Here is a 15,218-nt window from a genome sequence, read left to right on the forward strand (position 1 = left end):
TGACGTCACGTAAAGTTGCACAAGTTCTTTTCAGGAACGACGTGCAGCAGGCCCCTACCTGCAGAAAGGCTGAGCTGCATTCATGAGGTGTCTCTACGCCGACCTGACTGCCAGAGGCGCACTTTGTAAACAGCGTTTACTGTTACACAGATGACTCAGACTGGCTCACTCCAGGTTGCAACACGCCATCCTGTAAAGTTTATTATGGACGTTCCAGGACTTGGATTACAATTCACATCAGATTTTTTTTTTTTAAAAGAAAAAAACTTTTCATTATTTGACATGTAAGGCTTGTTTGATTTAAAGCCCCCACCTCGTGAACATTTGTTCTTGAATGTTTGACAGGTTTATTGATGAAATTACCATTGAAGCATTATGCATGAGGTCAAGCTGGCCTTTTGAGAACAAAGTTTCAAGTCTGTAACAACATCTGCAGCAGGTTTATCAAAAAAAAAATTGTTTTGCTTTTTTTTTATTTGATAAAGGTGCGACTTTCCCATGCTGTCTTTTGAGTTTGCCTGTAAGTCTAATAATAAACTTGAAAAACGGGTCAAAATAGCTCATCTCGCGTATCAGCTGCTTTGTTAATGTTTGTCGTCTCATGGCAGCGAAGTGGCACGCTGGAGCCAGTTTGACATCATTCTTCAGCGATGCATCTAAAAACACCCAAACCGTCTTTGTGTGAATATCACAAACTACCGCAAAACTATTCTGAGAAAAAAAACTATAAAATACTGGAAACGATTTATAGCACTTCCTGTTTGGCAGGCGACTCTGAAATCTTTGAATGTTGGCGTTTCAATAAAAGCAGCCACAGGGAGAAGCCGTCACTGCTCACAGCTGCAATAACATGTGATGACAGCATGACAATAAAATGGTGACTGAACGTTTCACTGTGTTGGATCACCTGCATGTAGTCAGTTTTTACGCTGGTGAAAAGTGATTTGTACACTCGACTGAAGCGACAAAGAGTGAACGAAGGATTAGAGCATGTTAACAGTTTTATAGCGCTGTTGATATTTAACCCCCTCAGAAAATAAAGGTCGATCTACTGGACGCTTTTATTTTATTTCGCTTTACCTCTTCCATGTCGCTGCTTTTAGACATTGGCTGTTAATAAAACAATAATCTAGTTATTTTAAATTATCACTGCTGCAAAAATTCTATCATATACAGCATGGCTATGATAATGTTATCAGTGCTACATGGAAGTTGATGTTTTGGTTTAGGCACATGCTACCTAATTGGCCGTAGCATTACAGTAAACCTAATCAAGTGAACTATAGTCATTGTAACAGGAAACGCATTAACACTAGAATAAAAAGCTGGTTAATTAGCTAGGCTATCTGCTCTGGCAGCCAACCTCAGTGGCATTGCACGACAACATGTGGCAATTCGATGGGACGACAATCAAATAAACATCTAGTTTTAAGTTTTTTTTTCTTTTTTTTGTCCCAACATGCCACGATTTTGCAACATCTTGTTATAAGTGATGAAAAAGCCAAACAAACTGGATTTGAAACCACAGCAACAACATAACTTATGAAATATCTCCTCTAAAATGATCTTCCATTTGAAATTATTGGCATAATTTTATCCTAGTAATCTGGACCGTCTCAAACATTCAATTTCCGTCTAAGATTATATTTATATCGTGTTGACAGATCATTTTAGAGTGGAAAAACTGAAACTTATGCAAGTAGCAACTTAATCTGATGCATTACCTTGACTAAATCTGTACATATTTTCATTGTCTTTTGGTTGATGTAGCAAGAAACCTTTTGTTCAGGTCTCTGAAATGCGTCTTGCCTATGAGAGGCTCAGTTTATCTATCAGTGCTGTTCAGTAAAAACAGATAAAGGAACCATCATAAAGCACTAGATTCAGAGCTGCGGAGTTGGTGATGATGTAATGGGAGGATAAACAGAAGGATTGTGCTTTCTTTTTTTTTTTCAACCCAGCAGCCATGCTAATGTTCCTGAAGCCAAGTGCTTTTTGGTTAAAACAGCACTGTGCCATCGATTCTGCCTCCACACACATCAGGGCAATGACAGAGAGAAAGTGAACAGGGCCAAGTTTGTCAGTTTTTTTTTTGTGTGTGTAGGAACTGAAAGTGCAGCGCATTAAAAGTTATTTTAAAGGCACCGTGACGCTATGTGTGCATGAAATGATCCTAGAGCAGATGATCGGCCTGTATTTATGTCCTGATTACAAAATGTAACCGTACAGTCACAGCGCGTGCTCTTTTCTCCTCTAAAATCCTCCCTCCGTAGCCTCTGCACTGCACAGCATATGGACAATGAAATATTCATGGGCTGTTGGTTAACACAAATCTGCACAGGAGATGAGAAAACATGAGCTTAGCAAGCAATTTGCCTATTGCATTAACAGACGGGCCTGTCACGAGACGACACTGACATATGCATATTTCCTCTAATCCGATTTCTTGTTTAAAAAGCACTGGGGAAGAGTGCTTGAAGTTGTGGAAACAATGACCTCATGCTGTATGATCATCCGGTGACCCAACCCAATCAAGCTGGTGGAGATGTTATCTCCAACCAAACACAGGCTTGAGATTTTAACACATCTGCTGCTCCTGCGTGTTTCTTTTCCTCATTTCTCCTCTTATGCATCACATCTCGGTATCAGTTTCAGTCAGATGACATACAAGAAACCTTTATCTTTTGATTTAATTAACACTCTCACAAATACACATTCTAAATTAAGCCACAGATGTGCACAAGCATCCATGTAAACAGAACTGCATTAAAATGGACTGCGAATTTCTGTTTGTATCTGGAGCGCTCTCGTGTAAGGGAACAATAAACTCCTTTTTATTTTTCATTCTTCTTGAGAGAATTAGCAGGTAGGACTGAGCAATACAATTCTATGTATTTCATAAAGCGTGATATATAAAGAAATGACACTGTATGGGAAAAGTTCAAGGTCTTGTTTAGGTTTCAATATTTTCCTCGCAGTATAACCCTGCAGTATAACCCTCGTTGTGTCTTCATTTAGCACAAATAAAGATCAGCTGGCTGTGGAGCTTGAAGCTAATAGCTTTGTCCCACAGGTGCACAGACCAAAGCAGACCTCTTTCATCCTAAACAACTCCAATCTTCATAAATGCCTTTTTTACAACTGTTGCATTTTCATAGGGGGTTAAACGGAGATTGAGGATTACTGACTCTGGAAATGGAGGCAGAAGTGTTATACATCGTCCTGCATAACACACACACTCAGAACTGAACATGCCGAGCGTTTCTTGTAAGATTAATGTCAGAAAGTCAAGGTGTCTCTGGGCTGCCAGCCGAGTCATTCACAGCACCCATGGTGGCCAGCTGATGAGAGGCAATTTTGCAGTTGTAGGGAGTTTGTAGCTGCTGTAGGTTACATGTGCTGCCAGTGAGCTGGAGGATTTAAGACTAAAACACACTGAGATCACAGAGGAACTATATTTCATGCGCATTATTAGCCGCCATTAACACACATTAGACGGGTTGTGCTTGCCTGCATTGAGCCAGACTTCAGCCAATAGGTTACTTCTATCAGTGGTAGTGGGGCTTAATAATTAAACATTTGTGGATCTCTGTGGCATGTAAGGACATGGGGAAAGTAATTTTTGCTAAAAGGGAATAAAAAGTATTTTTGATGTTATTTCTAGAACACAACTAATGTAAAATAACACAATCTGTGAGCAGTCATGTGAGGAGTGATCGTGTTTTTGTTTACATGTGGGTTTAAATACCGACAGCTTTGATTGTTGTTCATGAATGACCAGAAGCAGCTCAGAGAAAGGCTATTCTTTGTGGGTTTGTGATGGAAATGTTTTTTTTAAAGAGGCCATTGACTGCCTAATAGAAAAGTGAGAAATTGTAAAAATCAATAAAACGGTGAACCTTTAAAATGGAATAATGCGCTTTTAAGCCATTTCCCTTTTATTCTAGACTTGTTAATCCCTGTTCAACTACTCCATGTTTACCTTTTATTTCAATTGTGCAGGAAAATACAAAACCAAAGGTATATTTGCTAAGAGTTTGAAACTAGCTTACGCAAGTTGAACACCACTTCAGCCAGGCGGCTAGAGGTTTTAAACACAATGATAGTTCCAGCATAAACCACATCGCAGCTCTAAATGTCATGCATTCAGCACCAGCACTCCACTGTTACATAATCAACACTGAAGTACTGCAGTAAAAGCTAAAGAATGAAATTATTTATGCTGGGGTGATGCGTCCCTCACCTCAGCATGCTGGAAGCTTGAAGCTAAAAGTGGAGCTGTAACACTTACTTCCAGATTTTTTTAATAACTTATACATATTTGCGAAATATCATTCATAAATAGGCAGTTCATCCTTAAAAGTGAAAAAAAATAAAATAAAATGAAATAAAGTGAGACTGTTAATGTCTCTCCAGAAGTTGAATATTCTGTCCGCGCACACGCACGCACGCACGCACGCACGCACGCACGCACGCACACAGTCCAGAAAGAAACTTAATAAAGGTGACTTTCTTTAAAGACGTGACAAGACTTTATGTTCTAGGAAACATAATTCATTTCCTCATGTTTCCAAAAAGGAAAGCTTCTGTAGCACACTTCCTCCTGCCTCCATGCCAAATCCGATATGCAACATCAATGAACTACTTCTAAAAATAGCATTCTCTTAATACTGCTGTGACATTTTTCAGATTAGAAAAGTTTTAAAGGTGCACTTTTGGTCTTAGCCCTTCTCTAACAAGCTGTTAGCTTCAGTCACCAGGACCAATCAGTCATTGTTTATGTCAAACAAAGACGTCAGTGTGGTTGTATACGGCATGTAAAGCATATACATTTTTCAAAATAACCTCACATCGACAGCCTTGAACTAAGAACACAGAATAGCATGAGAGCGAAGGAGGAGGGGTAACTTTTCCTCCAACATGATTACCTCAGTAACTTTGAAAACACTGTTATTTTAAACTGTATGAACAAGAGGCATTAGGTTTCTGACAGCGTGGAGGTGAGTGGAGGGAATCAGAAAAAAAAAAAGAAAATAATATCCCCCCCTTTAACAGCTTGTCTAAATATAGTCATCGGCTTTATGTTTAAAAGTGCCGGGCTGCGTTTACATATGTTTCAGGCATATTCGCAGCACCAACTCCCTGCCAAATTAATGTGAGTAATACTCAACACGCAGCTTTTAACAAAAAAATGAATGTTGTGATCATTCAGTCATTCAGCATCGCAAGGCTCTGGCCCACTCAAGAACTATTTCTGGCTTTTATCACTGCAGAGAGCCTCAGCAACGCCAATATTATTACAGCGCAATATGTCACACCTTTGTTATTCTTAGGTTTATATAAGAGATTGATTTTCATTCCGCTTGTCAGCGAGAATGCAATAAGTGAAAAAAATATTTGCAACCATGCTGTTGTAAAAACACAATTTATACATCTCTCGTCAGACGTTTAGCACCGCCGCAATATTACATTCCTGCTGGCGAAGAAAGGAAATTGAGGACACAAAGTAGCAAGGGCATAATCAATCCACGTTTGGCAGAGAATGCGTGATAATTATAAACAAAAACTGTGTCATTCCCCGTGAGGAAAGCAACTGCTGCGGGGTGACAGGCGACGCTGCACATGAATATGGATCACAGGACCTGATGCAAAAGCAGTTTTGCTCAAAGTTGGTCCGAGGGAAAGGACGCCGGTGACACCAGAGGCTTAGAATAAAATAAACACAAGGAGTCATAAAGAAAAGGGAGGCCGGCACGCGAGCCCTTGATGATCTCAACAGATTTCGGCCGAGCTGGACTGCTGTGTCAAGAATAAAACCGGATTTCACAACCAGGCTTTTAATCTGTCGGCTAAGTTTTTCACAATGCAGAACACTGGCCCTGCTGACAAGCAGAAATACTCCTTTTTTTATGTCTGATCCTCCTTTTCTGGAGCCCCTAAGGAAACCTGACACACTTTTATAACTTAGTCTGCCGAAGATGGATGGCCATTACAGCTGCCAGCACAGATCTGACTGAATCCAAAAGCTCAGAATAGTAAATCAGATTTTAAACTGCTGTAAAAAAAAAAACAAAAAAAACACATTATCTCCCGACAGGTTTGATCTGTTTTTGCATCTTAAGTCACGTTTAGTGTTTCAGATCATACAATTTTGATAGCAAAGATAAATGCAGTTCTTGAATGATTTCATTTATTGTCCCCTGTTAAACCGTGAGTTAACTTTGATTGCCCATGTGTTATTTATGTTCGGTTTGATTTGCCACACCCAGGTTGGATTACTGCCTACTGACCCCGCACTCTCAAGAAATCACCTCACTGGAACCTGACTGACGAGATGAAGGAAGCTATGAGGTCGCATAAAGTGACACGTCGGAGACATTCATGAACAGATGGAAATCGACATCCATCAGTCTGGAAACGGCCTCAAGACCATTTCTGGGACTGTGGGACTCTGGAGAACCACAGCAAGAGCCATTATCCAGAAATGGAGCATACATGGAAGAGAGGCCAATGAGAGGCCAGTGACCTGCCGTCATATAGGAGAGCAACAACGAGTCGGGAAGAAGGAACAAATAACATCATTTAACAAAGGTACCCAACCACTAAACTGTTTCTTGGTTTTATTTAGTTTTTTAAAAACCAAGCAACTCGTTTCTTGATCGTTTCCCCATTTAGTGACAAAATAAGATCTCTATATTTATGATCGATGAGGCCAATATCTTTCAGTTTTATTTGCCACAGAACTGACCGGACCTACTACTGCCGTCTTCAAACTGCACAGTGACTCCACCTCTGAGTGGCTGAAAAAAAAAACTGAATACTTTGGAGTGGCTCAGTCAAAGTCTTGATCTAAATCCAGACTGAGAAACTGCAGTAAGATGTTAAAGGGGCCCTTCAAACTCTAAAAACTGTTCTGCAAAGTGGAGTGGACCAAATGGAACTGATTCATCACAAGGCCTGGTTGGATTGGATAGATTATTCTTCGTCAATATGATTATTTGAAAACTGCTTTTTATATTTACTCAGATTATCTTTGTTTGATGTCAAAATTTGACATGTGAAAAACTTAAGAGTAAGCAGAAAAGAGCAAAAGCAGAAGAAAAAATCTCTCTATTGCTTTAAATATTTCCCAGCTGCCTGTTGTTGCTACTGGTGCTGGTGTTTATTCTAATAAAGGTGGATCTAACCAATTTCTTTTCCTTTTTTTTCTTTTTTTAAATAGAGGCTTTAAATAGCAGAATAACTACTCAGCAGCCATGACTGTGTCTAAGCGTAAACATTCATGTGTGTTTGTGCCTGTAAGTAAGACGCCCTGGAGGCCTTATTCACCTGCCAGAGTGATGTAAATTACTTAGCTCTGCTGTTTTAAAACAAATCACAATCAAGTCTCCGAGCAGCAATTCCAGCAGAAATAATAATAAAAAAAGCCAGCTCAGAGCCGAGTAAACCTTCATGTGAAGAACATTAGAGATCCTGGCTGCCTCAGCAAGGAGAAAAAGCAGAATCCCCTTCGGCTATGAAAATAAACCTTTAGCTTAAATGTGACTCACAGAGGAATGGCATCATTGAGCCAAGCGAATGAGCAACAGCAGCCACAGGATGTTAGCGTTGCTATTCATAACTTATTTTCCTATGCCTAAAACCGTTTTCCCTTCTGGTCTCACCTCTGCTGGGCTCTTAAAATGCAATTACCTCGTGGTAAATTTACAGGAAAAAGAAAAACAATGACTTTTGACCAGAGGAGCCATTACAGTGAATGTCATTCTGATGCCTGCTGAGCAACCAGGCACAGGAAATGTACAGCTAGAGACACAGAGAGAGAGATGAGTCACATTAGTCCTTTGTTTTAGCTTGGGCTTAATAAAACGTGTGGATTCTGGGGCAGTGGGGAATGAATGACAGACAAACGCGTTCCAGCGCTTCGCAGCTCCTCGGCGGAGCCACAAAATGCTTTTCAAAGGTGTGACTGAGGAGTTGTGTTCCAGCATCAGCCGTCGGTATTCGTCAACAGGAACAACTCGTCTGGAAAAATTTAAAAGGAAAAAGAAATAAATAAGTAATCCAAGAAACCAAGGCGAACCTTCGCTTGGTCGTAATTATCGAAATGCTAAGAGATCAAAAGCATGTTTTGCTTTCATTTACTTGGAAAACAGCAGCAGCGGAGTTGGTCAACACAGAAATCACAGACACGCATCGTCTCCACTCGCGCTTTAAACGAGAATATTCCAAGGAGGAATTTTTTTATTTTGTTTTGAAACCAAGCAACTGGCTTCACAGTCATGTTGTGACAAATTAAGATCTCTGTATTTGGTGGTATTTATAATTTATGAGGCCAATATCTTTACATTTTAAAAGGAAGCAGAAACATAGTTATTTCTCACTCCGTTCTCTTTTCCTTATTTGAACTGCAGACATAACACTGGACTGACGTGTCAACAGCTATTTAAGAGCTCTGGATCTAATTTCCCCTTTGCCTTTCTGTAAACCATAAAACTATTCATACCCACTAATAGGTGAGATCACTAGTTTAAATAGACTTCTTACAAAGCGAAGAGGGCAAATGAGCAGCTTCCATGTTCACCCAGAGCAGCTCTATTCAGTCAAAGCTGCAGCTTTACCTCAACATTTTTATCCGGGCTGCAGTATTTAAGAGATGCTGTCACAAATTCTGGGGTGTTTGGGTTTTAGTTTTCTGCTATACACCCTGATTATTTCCTTGTTTACTTGTTTGAGCTGAGATGTTGCCCTTTCATCTCGTTCCCTTGCGCTTTGTGTCTCAGTTGTTCACATATTTTGCTCTTTGTGAGTCAGCTTCCTTCACATCAGGCTCCTCCCCTCCGCCTGCATGTTTGCTCCCCGTTCTTTACACCTGCATCAAGGACAAGCCAGCTCCACCTGGCCACACACTCTGTTCAGGCATAACAATATGACCAGCGTTAGTTTCTCTCTGAACCGTCATCAACTAAGCGGTTTGAGCTACGGTGGGTCATCCGCTGGACCAAACGCACCATCCTTCAATTCCCATGTGCATCAATGCGCCTTGGTTCACCGCCGCTGCTTCCTCTGACCACTCCTGATAGATGGTGACCTCTGCCAGGGGCAGTTTTTCATTTGTCCCCAGGGGGGGCGTCAGAAAGGGGCCGCAGATACAAAAAGCAACTTCTCTCTGTGACCTGAGCAAGTTTGTTTTATGGATGTGCAGTCAGTAGGGGGGTTGGCGCCCTGGGGAGAGGCGCTGACAATAAGGACACTAGGTTACATGCTTTGTGTGGGATACCGAGGCATTTTTTTCTGCTCTCTTAATTTCCAGCCTGTTTATTGATTGGGGGCGGAGGCAGGGGGAGGGCCTGGACCAGGAACACCCCACAGCAACCGTTCTGGACGTGCTCAGACTCATTCATGTGCCATCATAATTTAACTTTGTCAAGCCCATTAAAATCTTTACACTTCATAATTTTCCCATCAACTTTGAGAACGAAACGTTCACTCATTGCCAAATTCTTCCCATTTCCCATGATGCCTGTCACTTGAAATGCAACAGTCCACCAAACAAAGCAGTCTTTTGCAGTCACAGCATTGCAGATGCTCATATTGCAATGACAATTGTGCTTTCATGTAACACACAGCTCTATATGTTATAAGCACCTCTCACAATTCAAATCTCACAATAAAATTTTCCAACAAACATAAACATTGTGTTTTGTCTTTGATTAAAGAAATATAAATACAATAAACATTTGAATTTAGTTGTTTGACTACTAAGTAAAAAAAAACAAAAAAAAAACAGAACTATTTGTGTAAATCAAAAGTTATCACTGAATCACATTCAGCTAATCAGATGAGGAGCTGATTAGTTTAAAAATATCTGACAAACACTAATTATTGTATTTATCATTTTGTTTTAAATTAAAGAGTAACTCAATTTCTAATACATTTTTTCCCTTGTAGATAAATTGTATAAATTGGTCTTTAAGGTTGATATTTTGCGACACTTTCATGTTGCTCAAGGTATTTGAAAAGTCGCTAAAAATAGCAACAAAGTCACTAAGTTGGCACCAGTGCTTTCACTCAACATCTGTGCTTAACCCCACACTTGGCCACGCCCCTCAGAGACTCTTGGCTCTGCCCACTTTGGAGGACTTTTTCAAAGAATTGTTTCAATTTACACTGGAAGTAGTTCCAATTTAAATACATGGAAAACAGCAGCCACTTCCATTGAAAACATTTCTGAAGTTTCTTAGAAGTAAAGTTTTTTTTTCAGGAATTTAAACGACAGCTGTAACTCACAGCAGAGCGTTTGAGTCAATAATCCACTCCTGATGGCAGCCATTGTAGCCAGGAATGAGGAACATTCATAATGGTCTAATGAGTTCACTTCTTTCCAACTTAACACCCTGCATGTGTTTTGTAAACATGCAGCATTCAGCCAGAGTCAGAAAATGACTCAAACACTGGGAGAATTTAAAGCACTTCCTTTTATAAACCTAGCAGAGTGGTGGAAAAATCCCCTGTGAGAAAGCAATAAAATGGGCGGTGTCCTGTTTTCCTTATATAGACACAGTTATTATTTGCAACACAGGGATTTTAACTGTTATTATTGCACTCTGGTACTTTTTTTTCCCCTCTTAAATTGTCCACACACTGAATGAATGGTCTCCCTAAGTCATCGATTCCCTAGCTGAAGCAGCCTCAGTATGGGTGTGGGCAGCCATACTTGAAAGTTTGAGGTCAACAATGTGTCAAAAATAATTCTTGAGACTAAAATATTGTTGCTAAAAAAATGATTCTGACGTTTCAAAAACAAAAAAACAGGCAGCCAATTGAAAACTTGACTTCCGTAAAGCGGTGTTGATGCAGGTGACGTAACACGTCGTCCGTCCGCCAAACTCACCAAACTCGTCGCAGATGCTCTCATTCTGTAGCAGGGTGGGGTGTTCGAAGGTGTCGCGGCAGTACAGGATCCTGGTGCTGCCGCCCAGCGCAGCGATGCCGCCCAGCGCCAGCACCGTGTGGTCGATGAACAGCGAGGACGGCTGCTCTCTGAGCCGAGCCAGAACGGAGCGGTAGCGACAGTACTGGGGGTAACTGAGGACTAAAACTTTCCGTCCGTCCTCTTCTTGGCCTAAACAAAACAACACACATGAAAAGAGAAAATTATTAAAAAGTTTGCAGAGATCCTATATATAGCTCACTAAGTCTGTCAAACTTTATATTTAGACAACTTCTCATACAAATGAGGTTAAAAACAGATGAAAATAAACAAAAACACAAACTAGGTAAACAAAACAAAAATATAAACAAAAAATTAAGCATTAGACAAATGAACACAAATAAATAAAATTTGAAAAAAATGAATTGATGAATGAGTAGTTTATTACTACAAACACCTGCAATAATATTTGCTGAATTTGTATTATCATGGATATATTAACTCATAAATATCATAAATAAGAACAAATACAAGAACAAATTCACAATGAAATTCAAAGTAATCACTTTAGTATTAACACAAACATTCTTGATTAAAGGCAGTTTTAGTCCTCGTGGTTTTTTAACAAGAGTTGTTAAACAGGGTGTGGCGGTCTGGATGATAAACGCAAACCTGTTAGTTAAGGTGAACTAAGACCATCAATATCTTTAGAATACCAATAAAAACACCTCAAAGTTCAATGCCTGCGCTGGGAATGTGTAGTAGAGAAATAGGAAACACATTTCTTTAAGTGTTCTAGCCAGATTTTGTGGAGAGCGGCACTTAATTTTACAGGACACATTTATTCCTCCATCTCCCTTTAGCTTTTACGGCTTCAGTCGCCCTTATAGATCACCAGTTGGCTACTGTTGCTTCACAGCACATCCACTGCTGTCGTGCTGCCAGTTTGACAACCTTAAAAAGTAATGACCTTTATTCAAGACACGGACAGATTGATGGTTCAAAACAAACAAAAAAAAACTGTCAGTAATTCCTGGAAAGTTTATTTTATTTTCTGTTTGGATTGACGATGCGTCCCAGCTTGATTTCTGACGACCCTATCTTATTTTACGCACACGACTATTTCGAGTCACATTCAGGAAATGAGAAACATTTTTTTTTTTTTTTACGCCGTTTCACTGCGTCTTCAAATAACTCTCTCAAAAGTTTCACATCCTTTCCTCGCAGGCCCAGAGCATGCCTCGTCATGTGTGCCACAAATAAACATAAAATCTGCATTTTGTCGTCTGGGAGCGTGTTTGTGGCGCATGATGGCATGTAGGGCTTTTTTTTTTTTTTTTTTTGCAACAGGAGGAATGTGAAAACAGTTCAAGGAGCGTTGCTATTCTGCTCGACCAGTTTAGCGACGAGATAATTTGTGGTGGGAAATCCTGGGAGCAGTTTAGACAGGGCAGGTGTTGAGTGGGTGTGTGCAAACACGGTGTGTGTGTGCGTGTGTGTGAGAGTGTGTCCGTTGCTTACTGACCAACCGCAGTAAAAAAAATAAAAAAATCAAACATTGACTGCACACATCCAGCTCTGTAATCAACCCTCACTGCTTATCTCTGACGGTTGTGCTTCTGTTAGAACCACCTGACCTCCATTTATTTATTTTTTTCCCTTTATTTCCTCCAACTCCATTACTGGTTCGTAATCAGACTAATATTCCCCTGACATGTCTGTGTGACTAATATGTGATCAGGTGTAGCCACTTACTGGCAAAGAAATGTTGTTGTTTACTTGAGCGAGCTGAGCAGAAGCAGAACATCCTGGTCTGATGAGATAAACCTTCATAAATGCAAAGAAAATAATCTGATAGACAAACTGTTAATGTTACACCAAGGGCAGAGAGGCACAGTCACAATGACAGGACTAAAACGGAGCGCAGATGAGTCCGTCTGGTGGTGTTAGGTTGCTGAAATTTCCTAAAAAGGACTAAATGCGAAGAGCAGCTGAGCCTGATGGGGAGCGTTATTAAATTTTCCAGGTATTTGGCCATAAAGCCGAGCGCAGAGACGAAGGGATCACGACAGTTTTCGCTGCTCATCCCCTGGGAGGCATAATTGTGTATAAAATTTGCGAGCAGTCCAACAAAATAGCTGTTTAGATATTTCAGCCTGGGCCAAAGTGGTGGTCCGCCTGACGGGCTGCCATTCCCTGCCTAATAAAAATACCACGAAGTTAAAGACTTGCAACCGGGAGTTTATTATTCTGCGTTGAAACGTACGAGATAAAAGCGAGATGAAGAGATGTCTCATGTTGCTCCAGGAAAGTCATGCGATTTGAAACAGCAGCAACGTGAAGAAAAAACTGCTTTAGTTATTTTACAATGTGGTGTATTGACGAACTTTTCACTGAGCAAATAAGCACCGAATTTCATCATAAATACATTCTTGTATTTCTGCTTACTGATTGAAAACGAGACGGTGTTTTTCTCCAAATAGAGCATTCTGCTCAAATCTTCTCAGTTTCATTAGTTATTAAATCTTAAGATGTTTTTTTGTTGCACGTTATTCCCGACTTTCTGAGTTTGCAGATATATAATCATAATGAATAAAATAAGTAATCGGATGCCTGTTAGGGCACATCAGGATTTTTAAAGTGACGGTTTTTATAACTATGACAGTTTTTCATCAAATCTTTCCTATAGTTTAAAAGGCTTTTGATCAGACGCCAGGGACGGTTAAAGAGCGGGCAAAGTTTTCTCCAGCTGTAGAGACGATGCCGCTAGAAGTGATTTCTTCATGACAAAAGCTATGAATCTGTTAGCAAGAATTAGCTGTTTTAATAGAGAGCTTAAAGTTCTCACTGAAGCAAAATGTGACGTTGAAACGGAGTGGAAATACAAACCAGGACGATAAAAGTTTAAAGCCCAAACAGCTGAGGACTGTGAATAAATCTACCTCCAAGCTGAGCCATTCCTTAATTCAGACGTTAACAAACTTGAGGTGAACCACATAAATCTCCAGCATCCGCTCTTTCTTTCCCATCTGAAGCTTTTGATTTACTGACTCGACCACCTGATACCTCAGTAGTATATTATATAACACCAGAAAAGGGCAGCAGTGTGTAATGCTTGGGCATGGGCCTGGTATGAGTGAATGCTTGGAGGAGGCAGCCTGGCTCATCAGCTAGCTAATGCTAACTGTGGATGCTGCTCTATGGAGAGCAGACCAGCAAACAGGTGAAATATTCTGCATAATAAGTACGTTTACTTGAGAACTACGAGTAAATTTAGTAGGAACGTGTTGTATATTTTTTTGCTCTAGTAGCCCATATTAATAAACAAGGCTTTTTAGAAAGCCACAAACGCACAGCTGAATCCCTGGATACATACATTTATACAGAGATGACTCTGCTAGACAGAAGAGTTTACTTTAATAGTTAGCTTTATTTTTCAGCTGCTAAAACCTAAATACGTCAAGCCAAAACCCAAACCTTGAGGTTTTGTTCTTCTGTATTTTATGTACACAGACGTTTGAAAATGAATATAATGTTAAGCTTATTATATATGAATATAATGAATAGACTATTAATACAGGTGTAATAAATGAATACTATGCCTTTCAAAAATGAAGAAAACAAAAAAACATTATAAATAGCGAGGAAATTCAAGTAATTAATAGTAATTAAAATCTTGGGGTCTTAGTGGCTTTTATAACACATATCAATGCAGATATTTAATGAAAACGGTGAGACAGTGAAGCCTCAGTTAACTAACACCAGACTGTATCTTTCCTCTCACGCTTACTGCAGTCAGTAACTCAAACACACACCTTTAGTCTTACTTACTAGACAAATGTAAAGCAGACAGTCTCTGTTGTGCAAATCCTTGTCTGTTTGTGCACATAAAACCGGACTCAGTAATATGACTCAGTACTTGTCCCATTGTAATAACATGGCAGTGGAACAAGGCATCACAACAAAGAACGCTGCAGCACAGAGGGTTCATACGAGCCCTCCAACATGCGGTTTCAGTCGACTAAACTCACACTCCGGATTTTTGTTCTCTCTGAAAGTCGTAATATTTTGTTGGCGTGCAAAGTCGACTGCATGGTTCAACAGTTGATGAAGCAGAGTCGGGCAGTTTGAAGTGCAATTTTACATAATTTATTCACAACACTGTCTGCTTTTACAAAGCTCCTAGACATGACATTCAGGAGTGTTTCTCATGGTAACTTAATTTTCAGGGGTGGCTAATCAGCAAGTTTCTGCTTTGCTTTTTTTTTTTTCTTAAAGACACGGCACG

At 39.9% G+C, this 15,218-nt stretch overlaps 1 protein-coding gene across 1 annotated transcript in view; it reads right to left on the reverse strand.

Annotated features, from left to right (window-relative positions):
- The window catches only part of arid5b (AT-rich interaction domain 5B), a 107,907-nt gene that overhangs the window by 52,810 nt on the left and 39,879 nt on the right, over window positions 1-15,218 (reverse strand). The window contains exon 4 of the mRNA XM_008429163.3: window positions 10,892-11,122. Within this exon, the coding sequence (XP_008427385.1) occupies window positions 10,892-11,122 (231 nt within the window). The remainder of the gene's footprint in view (window positions 1-10,891; window positions 11,123-15,218) is intronic.

Source organism: Poecilia reticulata, chromosome 15 (genome assembly GCF_904066995.2).
Source record: "Poecilia reticulata chromosome 15, P_reticulata-male-v2, whole genome shotgun sequence".
Classification (NCBI taxonomy): Eukaryota; Metazoa; Chordata; class Actinopteri; order Cyprinodontiformes; family Poeciliidae; genus Poecilia; species Poecilia reticulata.